Raw genomic sequence first — 13,124 nt, 5'->3', positions numbered from 1 at the left:
TGTGTGTGTTATTTTCCCTTGAGGGTGGCTTGCAAGGTTAGAGAGTGGATACCAGGGGATGGGGAGATGAATGGGACTGGGGTGCTTGATGTGCAACTCACAAAGAATAAAATGTTGTTTTTTTTTTAAAGTTAAGTAAACGTTACCTCCATGAAGAGACATGCAAGGGTAAGATGCTCTCATCAAGTCCTTCAGGAGACCATCAGCATGTTCCTGCTTATCCACAAATATGATGACAGATCCTGACTCCTGATAGTGGCCTAAAAGCTCCAGTAATTTCAAGAATTTCTTTTCTTCTTCAATCACAATCTGAAAACACCACAATGTAGCAAGTTAATGCAAAACCCACAAATGTGTCCTAGAACAAAAATGTCTGTTTAATCTGTAGCTTCCTACACAACAAAACAACTAAGCAAATGCAGACTTTTAACTGGTAAATCTGTAACTGTGGCAACTGGTCACTGGTTCTCTACATCGCTTAACCACGAATGCTACTAATCAAGACAAGAAAGATATGCAACCTCTCTGTCAGCCCTCAGTTCTAGTGGGAAGAACTAGAAAGAGCTTTGTTCCATGTCCCTGGCAATAGACTGAAGGTTGTAAAAGGACAAATAACACTTAAAACTTTAGAAGCTATCAATTAACAACACCACCAAAATGATACACACAGGAAACTAGTGATGTCCTGAGCACGGTACGTACCACCTGCTGCTCCACGTCCGAGCAGACCACACTCCTGCCTCCGACCTGGACTTCAATGGGCTTGCTGAGGATCCTGCGGGCCAAGGCCTCCATAGCTCGAGGGAAAGTAGCAGAGAACATAACTGTCTGTCGGTCAGGTCGAACGTTATCCACAATGCGCATGACCTGAACAATGACACATATAAACACAGTGACTCTCCACAGATTTACACAATGCTCACATTAAGCAGAACCAACTTTAGAAAACTATTTCAGTTACTTTAAATTTGTTAACTTAGAAAATCTCAACTTATTTTATCCATGAATTTGCTGTTCTGTTTCAAGAAAGGGCGACCCAGGCTGGAGAGGCAAGGGCAAAGTCCACGCTGAATAAGCACAAGAGCCTGAGCCTCAGCCCATCGGTGGGGGAAGCACTTGTAAGCCAGCCAGGGGTAGGAGGAGAAGGCCAGATCTCCAGGGCTTCCTACCCAGCCAGCAAGCCTAACCAGCAATGCCAGGTCTGGATACAGATCTGGCACCAAGAAACAAGGTGGACAGCCCCCAAACAACAGCCATCGCCACTCTCCTGTTTCCTGACACATCTGCATGCATACACACGTGCACCCACAAGACATAGGAAGAAAGAAAAAGAGGAAAGGAGAAAGCTACCTAAGGAGGAACCTTGAAGCCTATTTGTTTTAAAAATAATTTATTTACTTTTATTTTATGTGCACAGGTGTTTCCCCTGCATGTATGTCTGTGTGAGGGTGTCAGATCTTGGGAGTTAACACAGTTGTTGAGCTTCCATGTGGGTGCTGAGAATTGAACCCAGGTCCTCTGGAAGAGCAGTCAGTGCTCTTAACCGCTGAACCATCTCTCCGGCCCTCGAAGCCTATTTTTTACGTCAATTTGATAAGGCATTCAAATTACAATAGCCTCTCAGTAAGGCAGTAGGACCCTGTAAACGCCATATGCTTGACAAGCACATGCATGGCCCACCATAGCACCTTCGATCAAGAACACTACAGAGGAAAGGCAGGCACGTCTCTCAACTTGAGGTCAGCCTGCTCTAAATGACGGAAAAAAGAACAAAGTAAAAGTGGGAACGACAAGACGGCTTAGCCAATAAGGGCATCTGGCACCAAATCAGACAATCTGAATTTGATCCCAGGACCCACACGATAGAAAAGAAGAACCAACTTCCACAAGTTGCCCTCTAATGTTCACATATGAACCATGGCACTTGCATGACCCCACCTACACACACTACACAACAAACGACTAAATATGTAAATCAATGTAATTTAAAACGAAAGTAAAACGGACCGAACTTCACTTCACACTGTGTCAAATCCCAGCCAAATGTGTGCACAGAGGAAGGACACATCCTTTAAAGTGAGCTGAATCCGCACATTTGCTTCTGCTCACTTCCCTTTCACTTCTGTTCCTCTCCACTCCTCAGGTGTGATAATGCCCTGGTACCCTATGACCCTCTGCTTCGAAGAGTCACTCAACTCTCTCCCAGCAGTTAGAAATGTGTCTACCTTTCTTTCTTCAGTAAACTAAAAGCAGTGAGCCTTAGAAAAGAAGCAAACCACACTATCAGCTGTCTATGAGCTCAGTCCTTTCTTTCTCAGGTACTTTTCACTGTCTCCTTTCCCTTAAGACATTGTCTCTCACTGGTCTGGAACTCACTATTATGCTAGGCTGGCTTGCCACTGAGCCCCACAGATCTGCTCATGTCCACTGCCACACAACACCAGGATTCAACAAGCATCACCAGACCGGGCTTTGGGATTACGTATACACACCAGGAATCAAGTTCAGGGTGACCACACTATCTTCCCGCCCCTAAAAGCTCACTGTTTACCACTGAAGTTTTAAGTTCAAGGCAATTTATTTGCATAAGTATATAGAACTTGCTATGTCACTGAACAACTTAGTCCAATGGCAAATGTACATTCAATGATATGGTTTAATTCCCGATTTTCATTATCTTCTTCAGTATAGACTTCTGCCTGGAAGCATGCTGGAACCATTCCTATTCCAACCAGATGCCAAGTAGAGATTCATTCCATAGTTCCAGCTTTAATTTACATAACATTGACTTGTACTTTCTGTTTTTCAAGACAGTGTTTCTCTGTGTAGCCCAGGCTGTCCTGGACTCGCTTTGTAGACCAGGCTGTACTGGAACTCACCGAGATCTGCCTGCCTGAGTGCTGGGATTACAGGCAACTGTGACTTTTCTTACTATTCTCTATAGTGGTTTGAGTGAGAAATAGTTTTGGGCACTTGAACACCTGGTCCCCAGTTGATAGCACTATCTGAAGAGGTGAAAGTCGAGAGGACTTTCTAGAGTATGTCACCAAAGAGGGCTTTGAAGCTTAAATCCATAACATCACCTTCAGACTGCTCCCTACCTCATGAATGCAGCTCAATTCATGAGCACTCAACTTCCTCCTCCTATGACTAAGCTTGCTGCCATGCCTCCATTCTGCCATCACAGACGACAAATATCAACCCCTTCCTTCTTCAAGTTGTATTAGTCATGGTGATTTATCAGTATCAAATTATGTATCTCCAGAGAGCAGCACACAGCACCTGGAGCACTAACTCACTGGTATTTTTAACCAGTGAAGCTCACAAGAATCCCCACTCCCTCTAACTTTCTTTTAACTTAACTTTACACGGGTTTTAGTAATAACAACAACAAACAAAGAGAAAAATTGGCTCAGCAGATTAAGGAGCCTGCCACCAAGGCTGACTGCCTGAGTTCACTCCTTGGGTTCCATATGATAAACTCACTCCTGCAAGCTGTCCTCTGATTACCACAACTCTCACCCACAAAATAAATATGTAAGTACTCAAACAAACACACACTATTCGTTCTGCCCCTCACTGACAAAGCAACCAATTTCATCTTAAAATGAAGCCTGTTCAGCTTTCCTCAGTTAAACTCAGTCCACTTCCCTTTGGGTTCCTCACGTGGTTTCAGTGACACTGAGCCCAAAGGCTCTGACAGACTTGTTAAGAGCTGCACTTGACAGCAGGTCCTCTGCTCCATGCTGACTAGTCTGCATTTCTGTAACTCTTTGTTGAATGGTTCAAGTACTCCAAAATCCTATTTTCAGGCCACCTGCCCAAGTCCCATTTAAAATTCAGTTTGTGAAGCTAAATGCAACACTCAACAAATTAAGAGGCTAATCACTCCACTTCCAACACTTCCTGTGCCCAGTTCCTTTCCTGAGACAGGGTTTCACTATGCATCCCAGAAGCATATGCAGCCTGACACAACACTCGACTTAGTTTGCTTTGCACGGCTTTGCTTTTCAGACAGGGTCTCTCTCTACACAGCCCTGGCTGACCTGGAACTTACTCTGTAGACCAGGCTGACCTCAAACTCAAGAGACCTACCTGTCTCTGCCTCCAGAGTGCTGGGATTGTAGACTTATACCACCATGTCCAGGAGAAACATCAAGGTTTCTAGTACCCTCACTATCAGCACTCTAGATCCAGTCTAACCAAGATTAGTTTTGATTGCTGGGGAATGTCTGAACAAAACCCTCAACAAGTTTTAAGAATTTAATCAGAGCAAGTGGTGGTGCCACACGCCTCTGATCCCTGAAGTAAGGAGGCAGAAGCAGGGAGATCTCTGTGAGTTCGAGGTGAACCTGGTCTGTTGTGAGAGTTCTAGGATAGCTAGGGCTATGCAGACAAACCCTGTGTTGAAAAAACAAACAAAGAAAAAAGAATTTAATCTGAAACATAAATATTTACTACAACTCCCTATGTTGCTAACACATTGTATTAATAGGCAACATGGAATAAGTATGAATTTCAAGACCTCACAAATATTTCATTTTCACAGCAGTTACAAAATCAAAAACTTCAGAACCTTAATGAGAGGCCAGAGAGACAGTTCTTAGAGAAGACCCAAGTTCAGTGCCAGGTGCCCACCCAGCGCCCATGTCACCTGACACCAGCTACAGGGTGATCTGCTGACACTTCCTAGCTCTTAAAGAACCTGTACCTGTATGTGTGTGTGTGTGTGTGTGTGTGTGTGTGTGTGCATGCACACACACATACCATTAAAAACAGCATAAACCTTTAAAATTACAAAGAAATTTAATGATTACCTGTGGTTCAAAACCCATGTCAAACATTCTGTCGGCTTCATCTAAAACAACATATGTCACTCTTCGGAGATTTGTGACACGACCTAAGGTGAGAAGAGAAAAGACAGACAAAAAGAAAACTAACTATCAGTCACAATTCATGATGACAACTAAGAACTTTTTAAAAAAACCATAAAGGGAACTAAAATGCCTGACTTAGCAGAGGGGTAGGTTAGGTTTAAACATTGAAAAGAAACTTTGGTCTAAAATCTTAATCTAGTGGCAAGTACTTTCTGACAATGGGTACATGAGGCCCTTTATTTTGTCAAACTCGTCTCTTGCATACCATCATAGGGCCTGAAGAACCTGTAAAATTCAGAAAACAGCCCTCTCCAAAACACATCATAAAACTAAGACTGAGATGAAGCATCGAGCCACATCAGCCATTATCTGACAGCATCACCTAGAAAAAAACATATTAGAGATTACAGCGTATGTGTGGAAAGCAGGTTCAGGTGCTAACTACTTCAGAGGCAGAAAACCTCTCTCTACTGCTTTATATCCTACTTCCATATAGTTAGAAGCGCTTTAAATGGGCACGTCAAACCATTAAAAAGAAACTGCTCAAAAATCACTGGTAACAATATACGACATAAACCTTAAATAGTAAGTGCATTACATATAAATATACTTTTCTATGCAAAGACACACATTACATTATTAATCACTGCCACTTGTTTAAATCAATAGCCTGGCTTCTTAACCAGTTAAACTAAAAATACAGAAAAGCTTTTCTCCAAAGATCAATATACTAAGCATTGCTATCAACTGCAGAACCTGGCAGAAATATGTATAAAAGTTATTAAAAGATAAAAAAAACAGACGTATAAAGGGAAAAGGTAAAATTAATCAGGGTGGATTTTAGGAGATTTAATTAATATAATAGTGAGGAAAAAAAACAAGGGATTATTCAGTCAGCATTCACCCCCAAACCTTCATCCGCTCTACAAGCGCAAGGCCTCACCAAACCACCTCGGGGAGAGTGCCGTCTACCCAAGCTTCAGGCGGAACACTAGCACAAGCATGCACTTCTCGGGCCCAACATTCAGTCCCATACAGACTGAACGCTGCAATGGAAACCTCCAAAAGCTGTTTCTTCAAAGACTAAAGAGCTAATGTCCACACTAACATCTCCAGCCGCCAGAGCCTCGAAGGTAGAACAGCATTAGGTCACCTACCTTTGACGTTAACGTCTCGGAAGCCCAGGTCTATAAATCCTCAAGGGCCTTTCTCCACAGAAGTTAAATAATGTCAACAGTTTAGTATCAGTTTTGATAGGGAATATTTTAACAAAGCATAACATTTGAGCTAAAAACATGCAGTATTTACAAAAGACATATTTCTTGAAGCTGCAATAACTTAATTTGTCTAATATAAAATACTAGCTCCCATGGAGAATTTTGTAAAAGACTATGATGCCACCTTTTTTTCTCTCTCTCTCTCTCCTTTTTTCCTGGTTTTTCAAGACAGTGTTTTTCTGCGTAGCTTGGCTGACCTGGACTCAACTTGTAGACCAGGCTGGCCTTGAACTCACAGAAATCCGCCTGCCTCTTCCTCCCTGAGTGTTGGGATTACAGGCATGCGCCACTGTGCCCAGCTGATGCCACCTTTTTAATAGCAAGGATAAACAATACAACAATAAAACGAGCCAAGTTAAATGCTAATAAGGTTCTACAGAGTAAGTTGTGAAATAAATTGATATCAAAATCTTAATACTTCCAACAATAACTGTGTTACAATTCACATTTAAGATATTAAAGTACTACATTTTAAGATATTACAGCTTTAAGAAGAAACACAGAAACCCTCTGCTGGTTTCTCATATCTGCTTTAACAAGAACATGTCAAGTTCAAAACAGAAAACAAATAATAAAATACCCGTGACTTACCACTGTTAGCTGCTAACATGTCAATCATTCGACCAGGTGTGCAAACAATAATTTCAGCACCTCTTTTCAGCTCAGCAATCTAATAAAACAGGATGAAATTTTACAGTATAGTCACTGCTACTTCTTAAACAGATGTGAAAACAGTGCACTGACCCTTGCATGGCTCTAACGAGTTAGACAGAATCTGAGGAGAAGATTGGAGGCCGCCACGTGACCAGTGAGGCTGCTAGATCACTGACAGATAGGGAGCAGCAGGATGGCAACTTGAAACTAAAGAACTTTACAAATTTTAATTTGCAACTATTGTTCAAACCCAAGAAAGGAACATAAGAATAAGCGATATAATATATATTCTAGTACAGAGATCAATGCTTCCCATATTTAGGAAACCACAACTTCAGTTTTCTTAGCCACAGCAGCATTTTCAAATAGAGCAGACAATGAAAGAGTGCTGCGGACACCTAGCCTCTGCTTTGGGCCCCGCATCCCTACCTTATGCATGCACGCACTAGGCCATCTTCTCTACTTTATGTGGTTGGGTGTTTCCTCTGCACTTATGTCTATGAAGCACATATGTGCAGTGGCTGCAGAGACCAGAAGAGGGCACTGGATCCCCATGGAACTAAAATTAGGATGGCTTTGAGTGGCGATGCAGGCGCTCTGGGAATCAAACCTAGGTTCTCTAGAAGAGCAGGCAGAGCTCTTAACCACTGAGCCAGCTCTCCAACCTTAAAGCAATTACGGTTTCTGGAATCTTGGCCTGGATGTCATCTCTGTAGTTACAGGAAGCACCAGGGTGACTTCTTCTGTAGCAAACATTCCACATGAGCTACTGTTTCCTACATGTGTTTGGGTCTTTCAGAAAGTCTATCACAGGGCTAGTGATATGGTGCAGTGGGTAAAGGTGCTCATTGCCACGTCTAACAACCAAGTTCAAGACCCAGATCCCACATGGTGAAAGGAGAGAACTGACTCCTACATGCTGTCTTCTGACTATGACACATGTGTAGTGGCATGTGCACGTGGGCAAACATACAGAAGCAAGTTCACACACATGCGCCCACACACACCCCCCAAACATGAATGAAAACAAGGAAACATAGCGCCTCTCTAGCAGAACTGAGGCTGCCCTGGCAGAGATCACAATCACACACAGGCCGCTCTGCCATGCTTCCACTTCCTTCCTGTCCCTTGTCTGACAGGGTCTGAGGGGCTTCTCTAATCCCAACGCTAAGGTGAGCCTGGCAGCAGCGTCCTCTCCTGCCCCTGGCCTGTGGCAAAAGCACATGCACTCAATGCTGACTGCAGAGGCTTTAAAACATGTTTCCCTTATTGTGGCTTTTGAAACTGTTTTATTGCCAGGAGTGGCAGCACACTTGCAATCCCAGGATTACTTGGAAGATGGGAGAAGAAAGCTCAGAAAATCAAGGTCATCCTTGGCTACACACCAAGTTCAAAGTCAGCCTGGGCTACCAGAAATCCTGTCACAAACAAACACACACAATTTGTTTTATACTCAAACAGTGGTGGTACCTGCCTTTAATCCTAGACACAGAGGCAGATAAATCTCTGTGAATTCGAGGATAGTCTGGTCTACAGAAAGAGTTCCCTGACAGCCAGAGAAACCCTGTGTCAAAGAAAAGTGTTTCTTACTTCAGGCTGTGTTCTCAAACTAGCAAAAACGAACAGTTCAAGTATTTAAAATAGCAGAAAAGTGAACACTCCCAAGGCATGTTTTTATAACACTAGTTATAAAATAAGTTTTCCTGCTAGACATGGTGGTGTATGCCTTCAATCCCAGCACTTGGGAGGCTGAGGCAGGAGAACCTCTGTGAGTTCAAGGCCAGCCTAATTACAAAGTGAGTTCCAGGACAGGCAGTGCTACAGAATAGACAGATCCTGTCATGAAAAAAAATGACAAATCAAAGACAGTCAAGGTTGGCTTAAATCTTGCTCCATGTCATGAGGAATGGAGACGAGAGCATTACTGTCTTTTTAAAGACAGTAAAACATGGCATTACTGGCATCTTTTAAAGAAGCCAGCATGCATTAGAGACAGTACCTGTTGGACTGGGAATTACAGACTTAGATTCTGAGCCAACTCCATCTCCAATTAACATAGTTAATCAACTTATTTCAGCATTCTGAATAATTTTTCACTTATAAAGTGGAAAAACAGACATGCTTTCTCTGGCAGGAGGACATGCTAATGCTAATAATAATTTCAAAATCTGTATTAGACACATTGTTACTTTTTCTTTCCTCCCCTAGGTTTTCTGAGAAATAATTAACAACAAACTGTGTGTTGGGAGCCAGAAGGCTGTGGTTCACCAGGACAGAGCTCCCCACCTTGCATTCAAGGGGCTCTGGGTTCAATAATACTCAAGCATGCGCACGTGCACACGCACACACACATTCACTCACAAAACTCACTTTAGATATGCAAATGATATGCAATACACATGGTAAAATGATTAACACAATCAAGTCGGATATCATATCCCAGAACCACCAATTTTTGTGTGTTGTGGAAAGACTCTTCCAGATTACAACGCTGGCAAATTTAAATCTCTAACAGTATTATTAGCGGTTAGGCCTGGGGAACAGGTGTACAGAACATGTGCTTAGGGCAGTCTATCTTTCATTCTTCCGAGGTCAAGGGTATAAGACAGGGTCTTGCATGTACACCTGTCTGGCCTAGAACTCATTATATATACAAAGCCAGTTTCTATCATACACTGTTTTGGGGACAGGTTTCTGTGTAGTTCTGTGTAGGTCCCTGTGTAGTTCTGAGGCCTCGAGGTCACAACCTTACTTCCTCCATCTTAACACTGGGCCACAGGCACACAATTCATTCTGCAATGATTTTCACACCAAGTACCTCCAAGATTTTAAGGACAATCACTTACATTCAAACATCAAGCACTACAAGAAAAGAATCACTTCTTAACTCATTGGATCAGTCAACCAGAAAAGACAGAAAGACTGAGTGCTTTATTCTAACTACCTGCTCGCTGATTCCTGTCCCTCCATACACACAGACCACTCTGAGTCCCAAGGTCTTCGAAAACTTCTTACATTCTTTAGTGATCTGTAAAGCCAGCTCTCGAGTTGGAGTCATGATGACAGCTGAAAAGATAAACACGTTAAAAGCCTAATCACCCCAATTCTTAAGGAGATGCTTTAAAGCACTAAATTAAGCTCTGGAGCACAATTCGTGTCTCACAGTAAAACTTGTTTCCTCTCTACGAAGTCTGAAAATTGTGTTTCAGAAGCTTAGTAACAGCAGAGACTGAGGCAAAGGGGAAAGAGATTCTTTCCCTACAAGAAAAGTGAACTACAAGAAAAGTGAATAGCATACTTAACCCTCAGAAAAATACTTGAACAAAATGCAAATAGTTTTCAACAGCAAATCACAGAACAAAGAGAATCAAGTGGCTCAGTGTGCTACACAAGCCACACAGCTGCTCCCCAAACGCACTTTGTTCTCAGAAGCTGTGACAGAGAATACAGCGTGCTTTGTATAGGCACAAAAAAAGCACATTTCCCCACTCAAATATGCAAATAGTAACTGCAAAAATGAGAAGAAATCTTAGTCTGGAAACCTCATCCTACATGAAACAGTGGCCAAGAACCCCTGAGGGAGTTACAGTCCTCCTCCTGTACCGAGTCTGGGATGCACACCTCAACATGAGCAAACTGACGGATGCCCGAGGGCTCTACCTGCCGGATCACAGTTTTAACACTGAGCTGTGCCAGCCTGGTTTTGTACTTCTGAGATGTCACTCCAGAGCTCTGAAGATTCTCACTCCACCTGCTGGTAAGGGGAAATCAGCCCCAAACTGGTGTATTGATAAAGGAAATGCACATGAAGACATCTTTATTGTCATGATTAATAACTTTCTGAGGTAACAACGAACACAGTGAAGAATCATGAAATGAGAAGACTTGTACCTATTGGCCCCTCTCCTTCTTCTAATGACCTCTGATCCATGATGTGTCTAAACATGGGCAAAAGAAAGGCAATGGTTTTTCCACTTCCTGTCTTGGCAATGCCAATCAAGTCTCGTCCAGACATGATAGCTGGAATTGCTTGACTTTGGATTGGTGTGGGTTTTTCATAGCCATGCCTTAAAAAAGAAACAAACAAACAAAATGCAATGTAACAATCATGCCTGTTAAACCCCCGCAGAGGACAGACACATCAGCTTTTCTAAATGTGACATATCCACCTGATAATGTATTATTTGGTGGAGAGCAGAAAAGGCCAAAGGCCGGGCAGGCAAGCCAGCTTAGTGAGAAGGTGCTTGCATCCAGGCCAGAACCCGGGTAGACACCTAGAACCCACAGGGGGCGAGAAAGAACAGACTCCCAGAGTTCTCTCTTCTAACCTCAGTCCACACACATGCCACGGTGTGCATGCTCAAGGCGGCAAGCAATAAAACACATGGAACAAATGAAAAAAACCATGTAAAGGCCCAGTGTGTGGCAGACACCTTTTTTTAATTCCAGCACGCAGGAGGCAGGGGCAAGAGCACCTGTGAGTTCAAGGCCAGTGTGGTCTATGTATTGAGTTCGAGGACAGCCAGGGCTACACAGAGAGATGCCATCTCAAAACAAAATAACCAAAACAACAAAAAACACATTTAAAAGATTTTTTTTTTTTAAATTTCACTTATGGATATAACTGAGATCCAGAGAATACCTGTGTGAAAGGGCTACTGTGAGAAGCAGGACACTGAAAAGTACAGATAACCATCAGCCACTTACTTTTTGAGGGAATTTAGTATCTTCATGGAAATTCCACACTGTACCCATGATTTAATCGGCTTGGGACAGCCTTTTCCTTTTACTGTGATGCCCTCCATTTCCAAGCGAAACACATTGACCTCTAGAAAACAAAGCCCCGTTAGGAAGCTCTTACTGGTGCCACCTACCTATACTGACTAGGTGGGTCAGTGTCAACACCCTGACCCCTCTTTTAAGGGCTATGGAATAAAATCTCACAGCCACACAAGAGAAACACTAAAGCTCAGAGAGACAAAGTCATTACTACTTCAAAAAAGGAAGAACGTAAAATACCCCAATTTTAACACTTTGGTTTTCATGTTTCCATCAACTGCAACAGAATAGTGACTGACTGACAACACTATCACCTGTTCTGACTGAGTTGCCTAGATTGCCTTTACATAACCATTGTCTCAACAAGCCAACGGAAACTTTCTATCTGCATCTTACATGAACAGTACTTTTAACCCTAAGAACATCAACTATGTGACTAGGTCCATTTTACTCTTTTTAAGAATGCTTCTAAACACACCTCAGGCCTGTGCACAGTCCCCTGCGGGGGGTGAAGTGTGTGCTCCTCTGAGGTCACCACAGGAAATAAACAAGTGAGCAGAAACATCTTACCCTCTTGAGTCATTTTTGCTAGTTCTGGAACTTCAACATAAAAATTTTTTCTGAACGGCTCATATTCAATTTTCCCATGATCAACTGGTTCTAGAAGCTTCCTCTGCTTTGTCTGGTATCCTGTGAGGGCTGTCTGAAGGTCAACTTCCTCCTCCTCTGAAGAGTACTTGAATGTTCGGAAACAAAGAGAAAGTCCATTATTCGTTTCCCCCACCAACAGACAACAGGCCTGGTGGTCACAGAGCCCCTCTCGCCAAGGAACCAGTCCACGGTGCGTGGCAGATCGTGTGCTATCTAACCAATCCCCGTGTTGCTCCAGGAACCTTAAAACTGCATAATCTCAAGTAAGAGCACAAGCTCAAGTAAGAATGTCCATTATTATGGACATAAGTAAACCAACTTCTTAAAAGCTTTCAACTTAATTTTTTTCTTTATTCTAAGTTTTAAAAGTACTACAGGCCTCAGAAATGCATTCTCAGAGATGCCATTAAGTTTTGCTACTGTTTTCCTTAGTAGGACCTTGACAGCATAGGTCAACAGAAAGAAATGTCACACATTTTGCTGCTACACTATCCTGTGCTGCCTGCTTGAGAAGGGCCGATAAAGAGGAGGAAAGAGAAAGGAAGACACAAGAGAGGATGAAGGGTTCCAGAGTTCCCCACAGCTCCACACAGTTAGACTGTAACACAGAGAGTAGCAGAATGTGTCCAACAGTCGTCTGTGCAGCATGAGCATGAACCAGGTCAGAATGAACGGAGACTCACCTCCATGGCATCCTGGTCGTTTTCCATCAGCTCTCCCTTTTTCTTGTCAGAATCTACTACTGCTTTTTTGGTTGTCACCACAGTAACAACTTTTGTGACTGTTGGCCCAGACTTCTAAAATAAAAAAGAAGTACTAAAACACCTTGCAAAAGTAAAACAAAAAACAGAAGACTTTAAAATATGCAGACACTAGATACAAGACG

At 42.7% G+C, this 13,124-nt stretch overlaps 1 protein-coding gene across 1 annotated transcript in view; it reads right to left on the bottom strand.

The window, feature by feature from the left end:
- Positions 1-13,124, bottom strand: part of Ddx46 (DEAD-box helicase 46) — a 45,004-nt gene that overhangs the window by 17,325 nt on the left and 14,555 nt on the right. The window contains exons 7-15 of the mRNA XM_055629244.1: positions 12,922-13,035; positions 12,158-12,323; positions 11,516-11,636; positions 10,700-10,875; positions 9,753-9,874; positions 6,746-6,824; positions 4,818-4,900; positions 703-867; positions 147-309 (exon numbers count right to left, since the gene is read on the bottom strand). Coding sequence (XP_055485219.1) covers positions 147-309; positions 703-867; positions 4,818-4,900; positions 6,746-6,824; positions 9,753-9,874; positions 10,700-10,875; positions 11,516-11,636; positions 12,158-12,323; positions 12,922-13,035 — 1,189 coding nt within the window. The remainder of the gene's footprint in view (positions 1-146; positions 310-702; positions 868-4,817; positions 4,901-6,745; positions 6,825-9,752; positions 9,875-10,699; positions 10,876-11,515; positions 11,637-12,157; positions 12,324-12,921; positions 13,036-13,124) is intronic.

This window comes from Psammomys obesus, unplaced genomic scaffold, assembly GCF_907164565.1.
Source record: "Psammomys obesus unplaced genomic scaffold, mPsaObe1.curated_primary_1811, whole genome shotgun sequence".
NCBI classification, from domain to species: domain Eukaryota; kingdom Metazoa; phylum Chordata; class Mammalia; order Rodentia; family Muridae; genus Psammomys; species Psammomys obesus.
This window is presented reverse-complemented; position numbering and strand designations above follow the sequence as displayed.